The 16116-nt window shown below is 38.4% G+C and overlaps 1 protein-coding gene across 3 annotated transcripts in view; it reads right to left on the bottom strand.

The window, feature by feature from the left end:
* RAD17 (RAD17 checkpoint clamp loader component) overlaps window positions 1-16074 on the bottom strand; it is a 40004-nt gene extending 23930 nt beyond the window's left edge. For 2 of the 3 annotated variants that reach the window (XM_059418012.1, XM_059418014.1), the window contains exons 1-9: window positions 15750-16074; window positions 14434-14540; window positions 11488-11742; window positions 10688-10771; window positions 4912-5068; window positions 3246-3382; window positions 2733-2785; window positions 2527-2652; window positions 2361-2430 (exon numbers count right to left, since the gene is read on the bottom strand). In XM_059418012.1, the coding sequence (XP_059273995.1) occupies window positions 2361-2430; window positions 2527-2652; window positions 2733-2785; window positions 3246-3382; window positions 4912-5068; window positions 10688-10771; window positions 11488-11742; window positions 14434-14540; window positions 15750-15765 (1005 nt within the window). In that variant the 5' untranslated portion in view covers window positions 15766-16074. Of the gene's footprint in view, window positions 1-2360; window positions 2431-2526; window positions 2653-2732; window positions 2786-3245; window positions 3383-4911; window positions 5069-10687; window positions 10772-11487; window positions 11743-14433; window positions 14541-15390; window positions 15435-15749 lie in introns of all 3 variants that reach the window. The other variant, XM_059418013.1, reaches the window with a different exon arrangement.
* Between the last annotated feature and the right edge of the window lie 42 nt (window positions 16075-16116).

Genomic DNA, 16116 nt, shown 5'->3' with positions numbered 1-16116 from the left:
GTAAAAACAGAAAAACATCTATTTAAACTAAAAACAAAACACAACGACAACAACAAAAAACCCCAAAACCTAAGATATTCACCATTCTTTTAAGTAAATCACTTAAGATGTCAATAGTCTTGGGACGCCTGGGTGGTTCAGTCAGTTAAACTGCTGCCTTTGACTCAGGTCATGATCCCAGGATCCTGAGATTGAGTCCCGTATGGGGCTGCTTGCTCGGCAGGGAGCCTGCTTCTCTCTGCCTCTGTCTGCCTCTCTGCCTGCTTGTGTGCACTCTCTCTCTGACAAATAAATAAAATAAATCTTAAAAAAAAGAGAGAGAGAGATGTCAACAGTCTTTCTTAATATAATTAACTGAGCTACAGAATGCCAGACATTAAAATGATCTTTTGATTTTCTTCTACCATCATTATCATTGTTAAGACGCCAGATAGTATCTTAACATTTCATTTTATAAAAGTGTGAAAGACTTGAATAGTGTGCTAGTTGCTGCCCCTGTGATGTAACAGTGTAAACAATAATATCAAAACTACACCAGTTTTAGGGGCATGTGGCTGGCTCAGTCAGTAGCGCATATAACTATTTTGATCTTGGGGTTGTAAGTTCAAGCCCCATGGTGGGTGTAGAGGTTACTTAAAAATTTTTAAAATCTTAAAATAAAAAAAAAGGTATACTAGTTTTAACATTCTTGCAGATCCACTATTTAAGGTATAGCATGTTAATTACGTAACAAAAAAGTCATGGAATCTCTTTTCACTATTCCAACACAAATTGCTAAAGTGAATGCCATTTGCAATCTAATGACTTAGTCTTTTTTTTTTTTTTAAGATTTTACCCATTTATCTGACACAGAGAGAGAGATCACAAGTAGGCAGAGAGGCAGGCAGAAAGAGAAGGAGAAAGAAGCTCCCTGCTGAGCAGAGAACCTGATGCAGGGCTTGACCCCAGGGCCCTGAGACCATGATCCAAGCCGAAGGGAGGCCCAACCTCCTGAGCCACCTAGGTGCCCCTAAGGACTTAGTCTTAAAAAAAGTTTTGAGTTGGGGCGCCTGGGTGGCTCAGTGGGTTAAGCCGCTGCCTTCGGCTCAGGTCATGGTCTCAGCGTCCTGGGATCGAGCCCCACATCGGGCTCTCTGCTCCGCAGGGAGCCTGCTTCCCTTTCTCTCTGCCTGCCTCTCTGCCTATTTGTGATCTCTGTCTGTCAAATAAATAAATAAAATCTTAAAAAAAAAAAAAAAGTTTTGAGTTAATGTGGTAAGGTGCTATGATGTTAACTATGTTTATTCTCAATGTTTGTTTAATAAATATTTAAAAGCTCTAATTTATAGTTATGTTCCTGGTACAGAATGTAGTTTTTTTTTTTAAAAAGACATTAAAAAAACACATCACAAGTAATCCTACCATCCAGAACCAATCACCCTCAGCATTTTTATGTACTTTCTTCTAGTATGTACAGGTTCAAGTACATATGTGCATTCTGCTGTTACTGAAAATGTTTTAGCACAGTGAAATGGAGTTAGAATGAACTTCCAACCTATCTGATACGTAATAGTTGTGGGATATTATGAAGTTATTCCCCCACCCAAAAGTTATTTCCTTATCTGTAAAATAGGGATTATGTACCAGTTTTGTATGGTTGTGGTGAGATTTAATAAGATCAAGTATGTAAAAATATTCTGTATAGTGCCTGACATACAATGACCTGAGCCAAAGGGAGAGGCTTTAACCCACTGAGACACCCAGGTGCCCCCGGGAAACAGTTTCTTTCGTTTTTTTTTTTTTAAGATTTTATTTATTTATTTGTCAGAGAGAGAGAGAGAGCGCACAGGCAGAATGGCAGGCAGAGTCAGAGGGAGAGGCAGGCTCCCTGCGGGGCAAGGAGCCCGATGTGGGACTCGATCCCAGGACACTGGGATCATGACCTGAGCCGAAGGCAGCTGCTCAACCAACTGAGCCACCCAGGCGTCCCAGGAAACAATTTCTTGACAGTAGACACAATTTATAGCACTGAGCCAAGCAAAGGGAAATTTACCTCAATGTGAAACAGAAAACTAGGTTTAATAATAGAGAAATGTAAGGGATTTTTAAAAATCAGTATTTCCTGCCTTTTCAAGAATGACAGGCCTGATGAATATAAGCAAATATTTGGCTCAGTGGGTTAAAGCCTCCGCCTTCGGCTCAGGTCATGATCCCAGGGTCCTGGGATTGAGCCCCGCATGGTGCTGTCTGCTTGGCAGGGAGCCTGCTTCCTCCTCTCTCTCTGCCTGCCTCTCTGCCTACTTGTGATCTCTGTCAAACAAATAAATAAAATATTTAAAAAAAAAAAAAGATTCAGATTAATCAGTTCTTAAGAGACTTACCTTGTTAGCTTCCACTGTCACTATTCGATTAAGAAATTTCATCATAATTGTTGGTGCCACAGGGTTAAAACTGTTAAAAAGGTATTTTAAAGAAAAATAGTGGTTAAATGATCAATTTAAAAATATAACATGTATATAAGCTTATAAGCAGAAATTTCATTCTTACCTAATGTTTGCTATAGCACACTCTTCCTGAATTTCTTTGGGAAACAATAACCTCTGATTATTATCTCCACTGAGACTGTCAGAAATTATAAATATTAGAGGACATCGACCAGTGTGCACATATTTCCTAGAATAAAGTACAGCAATGTTTAAATACAAGCTAATGCCATTTAATTCAAAGTTTGAGAAAACTTCACTGAAACTCACCTGAGAATTTCATGTAAAGTATGAGAATCTCGATAAAACTGGTTAGGTAAATCCTATCGAAAAATGGTAAATATTACTCAGTTATTTTATTGTGTAAGTTTATGTAAGACTTGTATTTACCAAATTAGAGAAAAAATGTTATATATACAATTCAGAAATTAAGGAAAACATGAAAAAGTGGATTACTAAACAGTAAAATCCATCAATAGGAAACCCAATTTTCATTCAAATTTCTTAGGATCACTACTAGTTATAGTATTTTCACTAAAAACATCATTTGCCAAATAATTTTTTGCTTTTCTATACTGAAGACATTAAAATTTTAAAGTTCATTTACTTATAGCTTCTATTCAAGTTTACTGAAAAAGACCTGAGGTTTCCGCTATCACTGAGCCTTTACATTACATTTTACCACTATTAATACCATGGAGAGAGTTAATGCCCCTATCAATAAGATATATCTTGCAATTATTTACTCAATAGTTACAGCAGGATCTCAAAATCTGTCCATACTTCAATGAGAATTATCCTTTTATCAGTTCTTAGATCATCTCCAAGCATTTGTAGTTTGTTATACTTTGTTGCTCTTAGTAGAAACTCTTTAAAAACTGCTATCTGAGACTGGTAGGGAAACACATGGAAGCTGGATTCTGAAAAAAAAATTTAACACTTTTACTTTCAACAAATTATGTATACATCAAAATTACACACCTAACTAACACACACATATACATTACTGATTACATTCACATATACCTGAAGCTTACAACATTGTAGATTTTTTTTATTTAGGCAAAGCTGTACAAATTTAAAATAGGATATTCATGGGGCGCCTGGGTGGCTCAGTGGGTTAAAGCCTCTGCCTTCGGCTCAGGTCATGATCCCAGGGTTGTGGGATATAGCCCCGAATTGGGCTCTCTGCTCAGCAGGGAGCCTGCTTCCTCCACTTTCTCTCTCTGCCTGCCTCTCTGCCTACTTGTCATCTCTGTCAAATAAATAAATAAAATCTTTAATAAAATAAAATAGGATATTCATGGGGTGCCCAGGTGGCTCAGTGGGTTAAGCCTCTGCCTTTGGCTCAGGTCATGATCTCAGAGTCCTAGGATTGAGCCCCACACTGGGCTATCTGATCAGCAGGGAGCCTGCATCCCCCTCTCTCTCTGCCTGCCTCTCTGCCTACTTCTGATCTCTCTCTCTCTCTCTGTCAAATAAATATATAAAATATTTTTAAAAATAAAATAAAATTGGATATGCATTTCAAAAAACAAGAGTCATCATGGACCACAATGAATTTTCTATAACAATGAATGTAATATGGAATTAACTGACTTTAGAACACAGTTGCTAATATAATAGTCACACAACTGGTAAAAACATTTACATCTTTGCCTATACAATAAAAAACTCCAAATGAGTGTGTTGACGACGAATCAATTAGTCAGACTTAATCCTTAAAGAATCCCATTCTCTTGGGGCACCTGGGTAGCTCAGTGGGTTAAAGCCTCTGCCTTCTGCTCAGGTCATGATCTCAGGGTCCTGGGATCAAGCCCTGCATCGGGCTCTCTGCTCAGTGGGGAGCCTGCTTCCCCCTCCCTCTCTCTCTGCCTCTCTGCCTACTTTGATCTCTGTCAAATAAATAAATAAAATCTTTTAAAAAAAGAATCCCATTCTCATCTACTAGAAGCAAGCTTCCCTTCTTCTCAAAGTATTTCTGTCTGAAACTTGGAAGTAGGAAAGAAAATGGTCTCATATGGTTTCATCTGATCGCTACTCTCATTTTGTGAACCTACTGATAGTGGGTAGATGTCAATCTAGCATAGGAGTGACAACATATATTTTCGCACAAAAACATATACCCAGGGGCGCCTGGGTGGCTCAGTCATTAAGCCTTTGCCTTCAGCTCACGTCATGATCCCAGGGCCCGGGGATCAACCCCCACATCAGGTTCCCTGGTCAATGAGCCTGTTTCTCCCTCTCCTTCTACCTGTAGCTTCACCTACTGTGCCCTATCTCTGTGTCAAATAAATTTTTAAAATCTTAAAAACAAAACAAAACAAAACAAAAAACATACCCAAAAGGATCTTAGGAATCTCAAGAATATAGTTGGGGAGGTTACTTCAAACCTCCTTCAAACATAGACTTTTCCCACTATTTCTACTACGTTCATAGCTAACCTTACCAGGATTAAGTATCTCCTTGAAATCATCTTTTTGGAAGTCTGGTAAAATTGGATTAATCCACTCTTGTACTTGAATACCATGCTCCTTTGATAGTATTTTTAGAGTTGTTGTTTTCCCACATCCAGGAGGACCTGTTATTAATAAAATAGATCCACCCTAAAACCAAATACAAATATAAATCAAATATCAAAATCACACACACACAAAATCGAAATCACTGGAATGCTAGAATATTATGTTTGAATTTTTTTATGTTTGAATTTTCTTTCAAATATTACATCCATAAAGATTTACTAAATATCTGGGGGCGCCTGGGTAGCTCAGTGGGTTGAGCCGCTGCCTTCGGCTCAGGTCATGGTCTCAAGGTCCTGGGATCGAGTCCCACATCGGGCTCTCTGCTCAGCAGGGAGCCTGCTTCCCTCTCTCTCTGCCTGCCTCTCCATCTACTTGTGATTTCTGTCAAATAAATACATAAAATCTTAAAAAAAAAAAGATTTACTAAATATCTGAAATAAGCTAACTTTTACACAGATGTTACCTGGATTATACCAGCTTTAGATGAAAGAGGATAATCTTATTTCTTCAACTTTAAGCATAACTTCTGATAGTTCTTCAATTCTTACACTATGTCTCTCCCAAGGACTACTGAGTAGCCAAATTAAAACAACTAAACTTCAGCTAGACTAAGGAGATAATGTCTGAAACAAGTATTTTTAGAGGTTACCTGAACTCAAAATTCAAACTTAATACAGATCTCTTTGGATTATATGCTTTAGTATTAAACAAGTATAATATTCTGATGGGAAATGTAGGATATCAGAATCGTTACAAAATGTGTCTTAAGAAATATATTTTCCAGGGTGCCTGGGTGGCTCAATTGGTTAACCAACTGCCTTTGGCTCAGGTCATGATCCCGGAGTTCCAGGATTGAGTTCCACATCGGGGTTCCAGCTCCACGGGTAGTCTGCTTTTCCCACTGACCTTCTCCCCTCTCGTGCTCTCTCTCAAATAAATAAATAAAATCTTTAAGAAAAAAAAGAAAAATATTTTCCAGAGATAGAACTCCAAAGAGAGACTATAGGTTGTGGGTCATAATAATATCTCCTCGTGTAATAAATCTGATAAAAAAAAAAGTTAAAGTAAACAATATATCAGGGGAAGATGATCTCCTACATTCCCTGGTGGGCTATAATCCTTGCTCAACTGTTTACCTTTACTAACTAATGCAAATAAGGGACCTTGTACATGGCCCCAGAGGACAACCCATCCTACTTTTTAAAATGTATGAGTGCATGAGTTATAGTGATATTAGCCATGACTTTAATGATTAAATAATATATATTAAATATGGTGTCTCTGATCAAATACAGAAAACAAGGTTATATATTGATGAGTTGATGTAAAGGTGACCAAATAAAGACTGTTTTGCAGGAATCTAAATCCTTACTTCTCTTTGGAACTATGACTCAGTATTTGCTTACTATTTCTAGTAACTTTACAGGGCATACCTAATGTAAATAATGAGAACTGACTACTTCCAAGGAGATTTAAAAAAAAAGAGGATGATCAAACACAGACACCCGTGCATGTTTCTTTTTCTTTCTTTTTTTTTTTTATTAAGATTTTAATTTATTTATTTGACACAGAGAGAGATCACAATTAGGCAGAGAGGCAGGCGGGGGGGTGGGGGAAGCAGGCTCCCTGCTGAGCAGAGAGCCCGACACAGGGCTTGATCCCAGGACCCCGAGATCATGACCTGGGAGTCACCCAGGTGCCCTCCATGTATGTTTCTTATATAATAAAGTGCCTTATTTTTTGACAGAGTGAGTAGAGCCACATAGCAAAAGTTTTGCTTCCAGTAAGTGGGAGATAGTCTATGAGAACACTAAAACGTGAAGACTTTTGTTAATGTTCTCATTGTCTACATTACAATAGGCTTTTCTTCATTGTTTTAAATTGAAGTAAAAATGGCATATAGTATCCTAATAGTTTGTACATCATAGTGATTCAATATTTTTATGTCTTACAAAATGATTGTAAGTCTAGTTATCATGTCACTATATAAAGTTACTACAATGTTACTGACTATATCCACTATGCTGTACATTACATTTCCATCACACTGTTAACAGTTTTACTATATTCTGAAAATGTTGCTCTGAAAAATTAAATTAAGTATTTTAAGTACTTACAATAAATTTAAGAAAAAATAATTTTAGCTTGTCCACAGAAAAATCTATACATTGTCAAAAACGGGAGGGCGGGCTGCCTGGGTGGCTCAGTGGGTTAAAGCCTCTGCCTTCGGCTCAGGTCATGATCTCAAGGTCCTGGGATCAAGCGAGTCCGGCTCTCTACTCAGCAGGGAGCCTGCTTCCCTTCCTCTCTCTCTGCCTGTCTCTCTGCCTACTTGTGAACTCTGTCAAATGAATAAATAAAAAATCTTAAAAAAAAAAAAAATGGAGGGGGATAAGCCTGGGTGGCCTCAGTTGCTTAAGCATCTGCCTTCAGTTTAGATCATGATCCCAGGGTCGTGGCATTGAGTCCCATGTGGGGAAACCTTGCTCAGCAGGGAGCCTGTTTCTCCCACTGCCTGCTGCTCCCCCCACTGCCTGCTACTCCCCCTGCTCGTGTTCTGACAAATAAATAAATAAAATCTTTAAAAATATTTTTCTTGAATAAAAATGTCTTATAATTATTGACATCATTGAACTTTTATATAATAAAGAGTATACATGGGCCCCTAGGTGGCTCAGCAGGTTAAAGCCTCTGCCTGCAGCCCAGGTCATGATCCCAGGGTCCTGGGATCGAGCCCCGAATCGGGCTCTCTGCTCAGTGCAGAGCCTGCTTCTCTCTCTCTCTCTCTGCCTGCCTCTCTGCCTACTTGTGTTCTCTGAGCCCCGAATCGGGCTCTCTGCTCAGTGCAGAGCCTGCTTCTCTCTCTCTCTCTCTGCCTGCCTCTCTGCCTACTTGTGTTCTCTGAGCCCCGCATCGGGCTCTCTGCTCAGTGCAGAGCCTGCTTCTCTCTCTCCCTGCCTGCCTCTCTCCCTACTTGTGTTCTCTGTCAAATAAATAAATAAAATCTTAAAAAAAAAAAAAAAAGAGTATACAACTGGTGAGAGTTCAACTTCTTAGCGGGAAGATTTTATTTTTATTTTTTTTTAAGATTTTATTTATTTGTCAGAGAGAGTGGGGGGAAGAGGGAGAGAGAAAGAATGCACACAAGCAGGGGGAACGGCAGGCAGAGGGAGAAGCAAACTCCTGCTGAGCAACGAACCTGATGAAACACTCGATGGACCCTAAGACCCCTAACCAACCGAGCCACGCAGATGTCCCAATAAATGAAATCATGAAAAAAAAAATCACCATTTCACAATCTTAACAAAATAATTGATTCAGGCAAGGACTGAAAATGGACACTAAGGCACCTACGTGAAAGGAGGAATTGGACTTTTTTTTAAAAAAAGATTTTATTTATTTATTTGACAGACAGAGATCACAAGTAGGCAGAACATCAGGTAGAGAGAGAGGGGGAAGCAGGCTCCCCGCCGAGCAGAGAGCCTGACGTGGGGCTCGATCCCAGGATCCTGGGACCATGACCCGAGCCGAAGGCAGAGACTTAACCCACTGAGCCACCCAGGCACCCCGGGAATTGGACATTTAACATTGTGAAATTATCTCCCTATAGATTATGTGGCAGTCACAAGGGAAAATTACTTCATAATGAAGATTTCTGACTATTACTGGGGCTCCTGAGTGGCTCAGTAGCTTATGTGTCTGCCTTTGGCTGAGGTCATGAGTCCTGGGACTGAGCCCCCAGTTGGGCTCCCTACTTAGTGGGGAGCCTGCTTCTTCCTTTCCCCGCCTCTCGCTCATGCTCTATCTCTCTAATAAATGAATAAAATCTTTAAAAAAAGAAAGATTTTTACTATTATTTCCTTAATTTAGTGATCAAAGTTAACATGAAAAACAGGAGAACCAAACATATTTTCTGATATGGTGCAATATAAAACATACACCACGACCTAAAAAGTATTCTTAAAAAATGTTCAACTGAGTCAAATCAAACCCTTGATTCAAACTTCCAAGCCACAGGAAATGGAAGATAGAAGAACAGGTTAGTCATCATGAAGAGGAAACAACCTGACAAATCTAGAAGGTTAGGGTTCTACACGTCACCTGGCCTGGACTCTCTGGTAAGTCAATGTCTTAGAGTAAAAAAGAGGGTGAAAGAGGATCGTTCTAGATTTTAAAAGACCTAAGGGGTGTAACAATCAAAAGCAACATGTAGTCCTTGATTAGATCCTGGTTGTAACAAATCCACTATAAATAATATTTTGCAGACAAATAGAGAAATGTGAATATGAAATGAGCATTAGATAACATTATCTAACATAACACTAGATAATTTTGTTAGAATAATATATATATATAATGGAATACTATGCAGCCATCAAAAGAAATGAAATCTTGCCATTTGCAACGACGTGGATGGAACTAGAGGGTATTATGCTGACCGAAATAAGTCAATTAGAGAAAGACAATCATCATATGATCTCCCTGATATCAGGAATTTGAGAGGCAAAGTGGGGGGTTTGGGGGGTAGGGAAGGAAAAAATGAAACAAGATGGGATCGGGATGGAGACAAACCATAAGAGACTCTTAATCTCACAAAACAGAGGGTTGCCGGGGGGAGGAGGGTAGGGAGAGGGTGGTTGGGTTATAGACATTGGGGAGGGTATGTGCTATGGTGAGTGCTGTGAAGTGCGTAAGCCTGATGATTAACAAACCTGCAACCTGGGGCTAAAAATACATTATATGTTAATTTAAAAAAAAAAAAAAAGAGTATTCTTCATAATATCATTCCATGTTTGTCCATGTTTGAAATTTTCTATATTAAAAAACTAACAAAAAGATTAAAAAAAAGAATAATGGTATATACAGTCAATTAGGAAAGTGCTTTATTTTTAAAAAAGAGGTATATGGATATTTCTAGAAGTCTGACTAAAACGTCACATATTCATAATTGAAAATACTTTAAAATACTTAAGAGTGAAAATGAGGTATATAGTAGGCATAAGACTATTCATTTATTATTCTACTTTACTTTACTTTTTAAGAATCTCAAAATAAAGTTTAAAAAGAGAGAAAAAAAAATTCTAGCTTGAAGGCTAAAAGTAATTACAGAAGTAGGAAGTGAAACAAAAAACATCAGCCTTAAAATGAATGATGACTGTTTTAGGCTGTATTTAGTACAAAACTAATATGTAATTTGCCTGCTTGCTTCAGCATGAGATAATCTGATGTGCTAAATATACTGGCACCCTAACGAGTTCATTATGCTTAATGATGATGATGAGACATAAGTAGGTAAAAGAAGTTTAAGAAAGAAACTCAAAATCTCTGAGTCTTTTGGTGAAGTGTGTAGGAGTAAATAAAAGACTTTTTTATTGTAGGTGATTTGGACTTAACAAAGTCAACATAAAAGTTTAATTTCTGGAAGACTGGGTGGTTCAGTTAGTTAAACATCTGCCTTCAGCTCAGGTCATGATCCCAGAGTCCTGAGATCAAGCCCTGCATCAGGCTCTCTGCTCCATGGGGAGCTTGCCTTTCCCTCTCCCTCTGCCTGCCGCCTCCCCTGCTTGTGCACATGCACACTCTGTCAAATCAAGCAATCAATCTTAAAAAAAAAAAAAAGAAAAAAGTTCTTACAACCAACTATAAAACAGAGAAACATTTGATGTTATATATTTTAAAACACATTTCTTATTCAGTTACCTGTTTTGGTTGCCTTTCTAAGACTTTAGCTTTTAACCAGGTTTCAACTTCTTCAATTTTCTTTTTATGCACAGCAAGTTCATGCTAAAAATTTCAAGTTTAGAACAAATTTTAACTCAAGGATTTTTGGTACAGCAGCCCACATTAATCTAAATTAAGCATTTTCAATGAAGAAAACTAGCAAACAACATGATAAGAGAATTTAAAAGTCTTTGCTATTATACTTCATTTTTTATATTGAAAAATTCTGGGGGTGCCTGGGTGGCTCAGTGGGTTAAAGACTGCCTTCGGCTCAGGTCATGATCCCATGGTCCTGGGATTGAGCCCCACATCGGACTCTCTGCTTGGCAGGGAGCCTGCTTCCCTTCCTCTCTCTCTGCCTGCCTGTCTGCCTACTTGTGATCTCTGTCAAATAAATAAATAAAATCTTAAAAAAAAAAAATTCTATCCTTAACACTGATACCATTGTCTGAGAATTTGGGGCAGGTTGGGAATTACAAAACTTTAAAATCCTGACATACATTTTTGGGAAGGGAATAAATAGGGAGAGATATCACGTTTAAGAAAATAAACAGATCAATTCTATGTTGGGATTAAATTAAATCTATGATAAATAACCAACGATACAATTTCAGAATAACTTGAAAAATGCTGAGCCATGGAACATAAAAAAACTATGAATTACTGGGTTTTTTTCCTAATTCATTTAGAAAGATTTTTATGAGTAATAATCTGAAAATATATATTTCTCTCCTTCCTGAAATTGCATTATATATACTTGTTTGCATCCTTTTTAGTACCTGAGTTTCTGGCTTGTATTTATCCACCCATGGTTCATTTTCAGACAGATATTCTTTTGAATTCTCAAGACCATAAGTCTTTTCTGAGGAAGATGGCTTTTCTCTTTTTCTAGCTGGAAATCTGCTATTGTCTAATCTGGAAGGCACATTTTTCCTTCTGTGACTTGAGTTATTCACACCTAATGATGTGGCAGTAATAGAGATGCCTGTATTCTCTGAAAAATCATCAAACGATGGGTCCACCCAGTCTGTTACCTGAAAAAAAAAGAAATCATGTAAATATTAAATTATCTACCTCTATTCCCTATATAAGTAAACTACTCTCTATAAAAAACCATATTCACATATCTGCAACATTTTATTTTTATTTTTTTAGAAGATTTTATTTATTTGTCAGAGAGAGAGAGTGCACACAAGCAGGGGGAGCAACAGGCAGAGAGAAGCAGGCTCTCCCCTGAGCAAGGAGCCTGATGTGGGACTTGATCCCAGGACCCTGAGATCATGACATGAGCCAAAAGCAGATGCTTAACCAACTGAGCCACCCAGGCGTCCCTATCTGCAACATTTTAAATCAAAACCTCACAAATTAGTTCTTTAAGTAAAACTGGCATATACATATTAGTTATTTTTTTACTTCATGGTAAGAACATATGCATACTTGTCTGCTTCACCAGGGTAATAACAAATGCCATATAAAGGAATATAGAATATAAACTTAATTCTTTTTACTAATCTTCCTAGTATAGAATAGGCTGATTCTTCTTAAGCTCATTTGTAGGACTAAAACAGAAATACTAAAAATTACGTGCCAAAAAAGAAGCAAAACAAAGAAATAAAATATTATTTTAAGCATATATAACTGTAAGAAGAATAAAACTTCTGTTTTGACCAGGTAATTAATTCACAAACTAAGAACCACTGCAGATATCCAAATAATCCCTATCAGCTTCAGGACTTTGAGAAGATACAGCCCAAGAATCCTGATGGTATGGATAATTTGTAAATATGACCTGATTTTATTCTCTTCAGCCCATAAAGCAAATAGTATTTTCATAAAGGGAGGCAGGCTTTCCAGGCAGGAGGACTTATTTCCCAGATTTGTCTAAGAAAACAGAACTGGGATAATAGAACAGCAAAATCGATGGTTCTACTTCACGTTCTTCTGTATTTTTGAGAAATTGCTGATCTCTCTGCATTTCCTCCATCATTCCCTTTCCTTTAGAATCCTCTGTAAGTATACACAGATGAAGATGATGAATTCAGCTATTTAAAACTAAAAATACTTCGGTGTGTTTAAAGGTTTTTTTGGGAACAAAAATTTTTATGATGAATTTTCTTAACATTCCTGAAGTATAAATCTAGAAAAACCTAGCTTAGTATGTGGCTTTTGAAATTCCTTGGCTGCCTAATAAGGGGGAACCAAGATTATATTTTCCTTGAAGAACACTTAGCCATAGTTGTGAACTATTTACTAGACAATGCTAAGGAAAAGCAAGCTGGGGTTTAGAACTATCTGAGGAATGAAAGTCACACTTCATTCCCCCTTTAAAGACAGAAGGTTAGGAATACTATCACCAATAAGTAAAGAAATGAAGACCTGTGGGAAAAAATTTCAGTCACAGCCTAAAAATTCATTTCTCAAAAAAAAAAAAAAAAAAAAAACAACAATTCATTTCTCCTTCTTCAAAAGACTGTCGACAGTACTACAATTTTGGCTCCTCATCTGTTTTTAAGAGTTTAGGGGCACCCGGGTGGCTCAGTTAAGAATCTGCCTTCGGCTCAGGCCGTGATCCCGGGGTCCTGGGATTGAGCTTGCATCGAGCTCCTGCTAACCAGGGAGCCTGCTTCTCCCTCTGCCCCTCCTCTCTCCTTTTCTCAAATAAATAAAATCTAAAAAACAAACAAGAGTACTTAGGGGCACCTGGGTGGCTCTGTCAGTTGAGCTTGAACTTTTGGTTTCAGCTCAGGTTGTGATCTCAAGGTCATGAAATGGAGCCCCCCAGAGTTGGGCTCCACACTCAGCACAAAGTCTGTTTAAGACTTCCTCTGCCCTTCCCCACCCCCTGACCCTGGCTCGCACATGTTCTCTCTCCCAAAATAAATACATCTTAAAAGAAAGAAAAAAAAGTAAAAATACCATGTTATAGTAAAACTTTTGATAGCATATCTGATCTTGCAATTCTGATCTGTAAGTTATTTATACATTTTATAGTTTTATATCTTGCATAAACATGGAGTCCTATTTACTGGGGAAAAAAGAAACACCAAAAATTAATAATTTACTTAAGATCAGAGAAAAATAAGACCCACCAGTATGAAAATAACTACCCAACAAATAAGCATGATACTGACTGACCCCGTCCTACCCTATCACTAGCCTTGCTAAGAACTGGCACTCTAAAACATGATATTTAAGTGGCAGGCCTTGTGGTTAAGCTTTATTTTTATTTATCTGTTTTTTTAAAGATGTTATTTATTCATTTGAAAGAGAAAGAGACAGTAAGGAGAGGGGCAGATGGAGAGGGAGAGAAAAGGAGAGAATCCCAAACAAACCCAGCACTGAGTGCAGAGACTGCCAGAGCTCCATCCCACAACCCTGAAATTATGACCTGAGCCATAACCAAGAGTCAGATGCTCAACTAACAGTGCCACTGTTGCCCCTCATTGTTACGCTGTAATACTATGACTCCTGTTTTTCTTTCTTCTATTGATCTTCCATGCAAGAGTTTTCAGCCTTTCTTCCGACTGAAATTGAAAACACTTTTTTTAAAAATTAAGATTGTACTTTTAGTCATTTCACACTTAATATTGCAATTTTTAGATCACCAGTTACAACAGATACTGTACACTATTACTTTGACGGCAATAACAAGTCATTAAAAACATACACAAAAACAATCCTTTCTTTTTGGGCAATTATTACATGGCCATTTTAGTATATCATACCTTTGTAGAAGATACCTTTGGTCTAAGAAAAGTTTTTGACATTATAAACTTTAATAGTTCCCATCCGTAGTATACAACCTGTAGTAATACATTAAAGTATAATTCACCTAAGGAAACAAAAAAAAAATTCTCAAATTAGGAAAACTATAAAAAAGAAATATAGTAATATAAGCCAATATACTCTACAGTATGATAATGGCTCAAAAACTAATGAGAGGACATAGTAAACACAGGTGAAGAGGTCAAAATGCTAAAATAAAGTTTACTTTTAATCACTAGAACTGTCAAATAATCCACACGTGGTGGTATAAACAGTCTTTCATACGAACTCAACAATGTATTAGAGAAAATAGAAAAAATGCATTCGACATTTTGTGCAGCTTTTGTGCTGAAAATTAAAATTTCCCTCACTTCAAATCACAGTTCTAGGGTTTTTTTCTGCGAAATTTCAAAAAAAACCCTCACCATTTAACAAATTCAGATTTTCACTTACTTTGGAAAAAGACTATAAATCTAACTGTATATATTTTCTGTAAGTGTTCTTCTTACTTGAACATACTGGAAAATATGGGGACAATAATGTTTTCCGACTTTAATAATTATTCAATGTTTACATAAACTAATGAATTCATCAGTTTGAAGTGAGCTTGAAGCAAAGTTTTTTAAGGTCTGCAAATTTATAAATTGGAAGGTGTATATGGATTTTAAGGTTTGGACACACATATGTTACATAACGTGAAAAGATTCCATACACGAAAAAATAAATTTTACACACACACTCACACTCACACACACACACACACTGTTCACGATTAAAAAGGTTTTTGCTTTGGAGATTCAAAGAGATACATGGGTGGGGAAAAAAACACTTGTTGGTTGTCAGGTCGAAATAAAAGACGCAGACTGTTTTTACGGTCAGGACTCCAGTCGCTCTTTAAAAACAAGACTGACAATTACCTCCTTTAAAAAAGAAGATAACTGTCCCAGATGATGTCAGGTTCCTGAAATGAGATGTCAGAGGTAGAAAAGACCTTCAAGAATATTTCTAGTCTACCCACCACCCGCCCTCACACACTGGACTGGCGATACTAAGCCCAGACACTCGTCCAGCGTAAAGTTACTAATCAGCGGAGAGCGAAGAAGATCTCGCCATGTCCCCACGCCAGGCCAGAATTTTGCACCCCCACCCTCCAACCCCAAATGGAATGGGCAGGTCGGGAGGAGGAGCGAAAACAGATCGGGGAGGCGTGAAGGCAGAGATGGGTTCGCGTCTCCAAAACATACATAGACCAAAGCCGCAATCGCGGCGGCCTTACTTTCCGGGAGCTGCATCCCCTCGTGGCGGGAGAGGAGTGGAGGAGCCAGACAGACTTTGCTCCAGCGGAAAGGCAAGTACCTGGCCCTAGCCAGGCTCAGCGCCGAGCCTCTCGGAGGTCCCGCCTCCCGGGGACCTTCTAGCCGGTCGGCGCTTCCGCGACACAGGCAGAAGGACAGCCGCCAACGGCTCCGGTGGCTTAGGCTTCTACCGCACTGCCTGACCCAAATCCAGGACCCGACCTGTGCCCCTGCCTTGGACTCCGCGCTGCAAGCGTGCTATAGAAGGCCAGGTAACCAATATTCAGTGGCGAAGCGGTGGAGACGGGCCGCGAGCGTCGCGCACGGCCTCGAAGCCGTCGGGGCCAC

Source organism: Mustela nigripes, chromosome 12 (assembly GCF_022355385.1).
Source record: "Mustela nigripes isolate SB6536 chromosome 12, MUSNIG.SB6536, whole genome shotgun sequence".
Classification (NCBI taxonomy): Eukaryota; Metazoa; Chordata; class Mammalia; order Carnivora; family Mustelidae; genus Mustela; species Mustela nigripes.
This window is presented reverse-complemented; position numbering and strand designations above follow the sequence as displayed.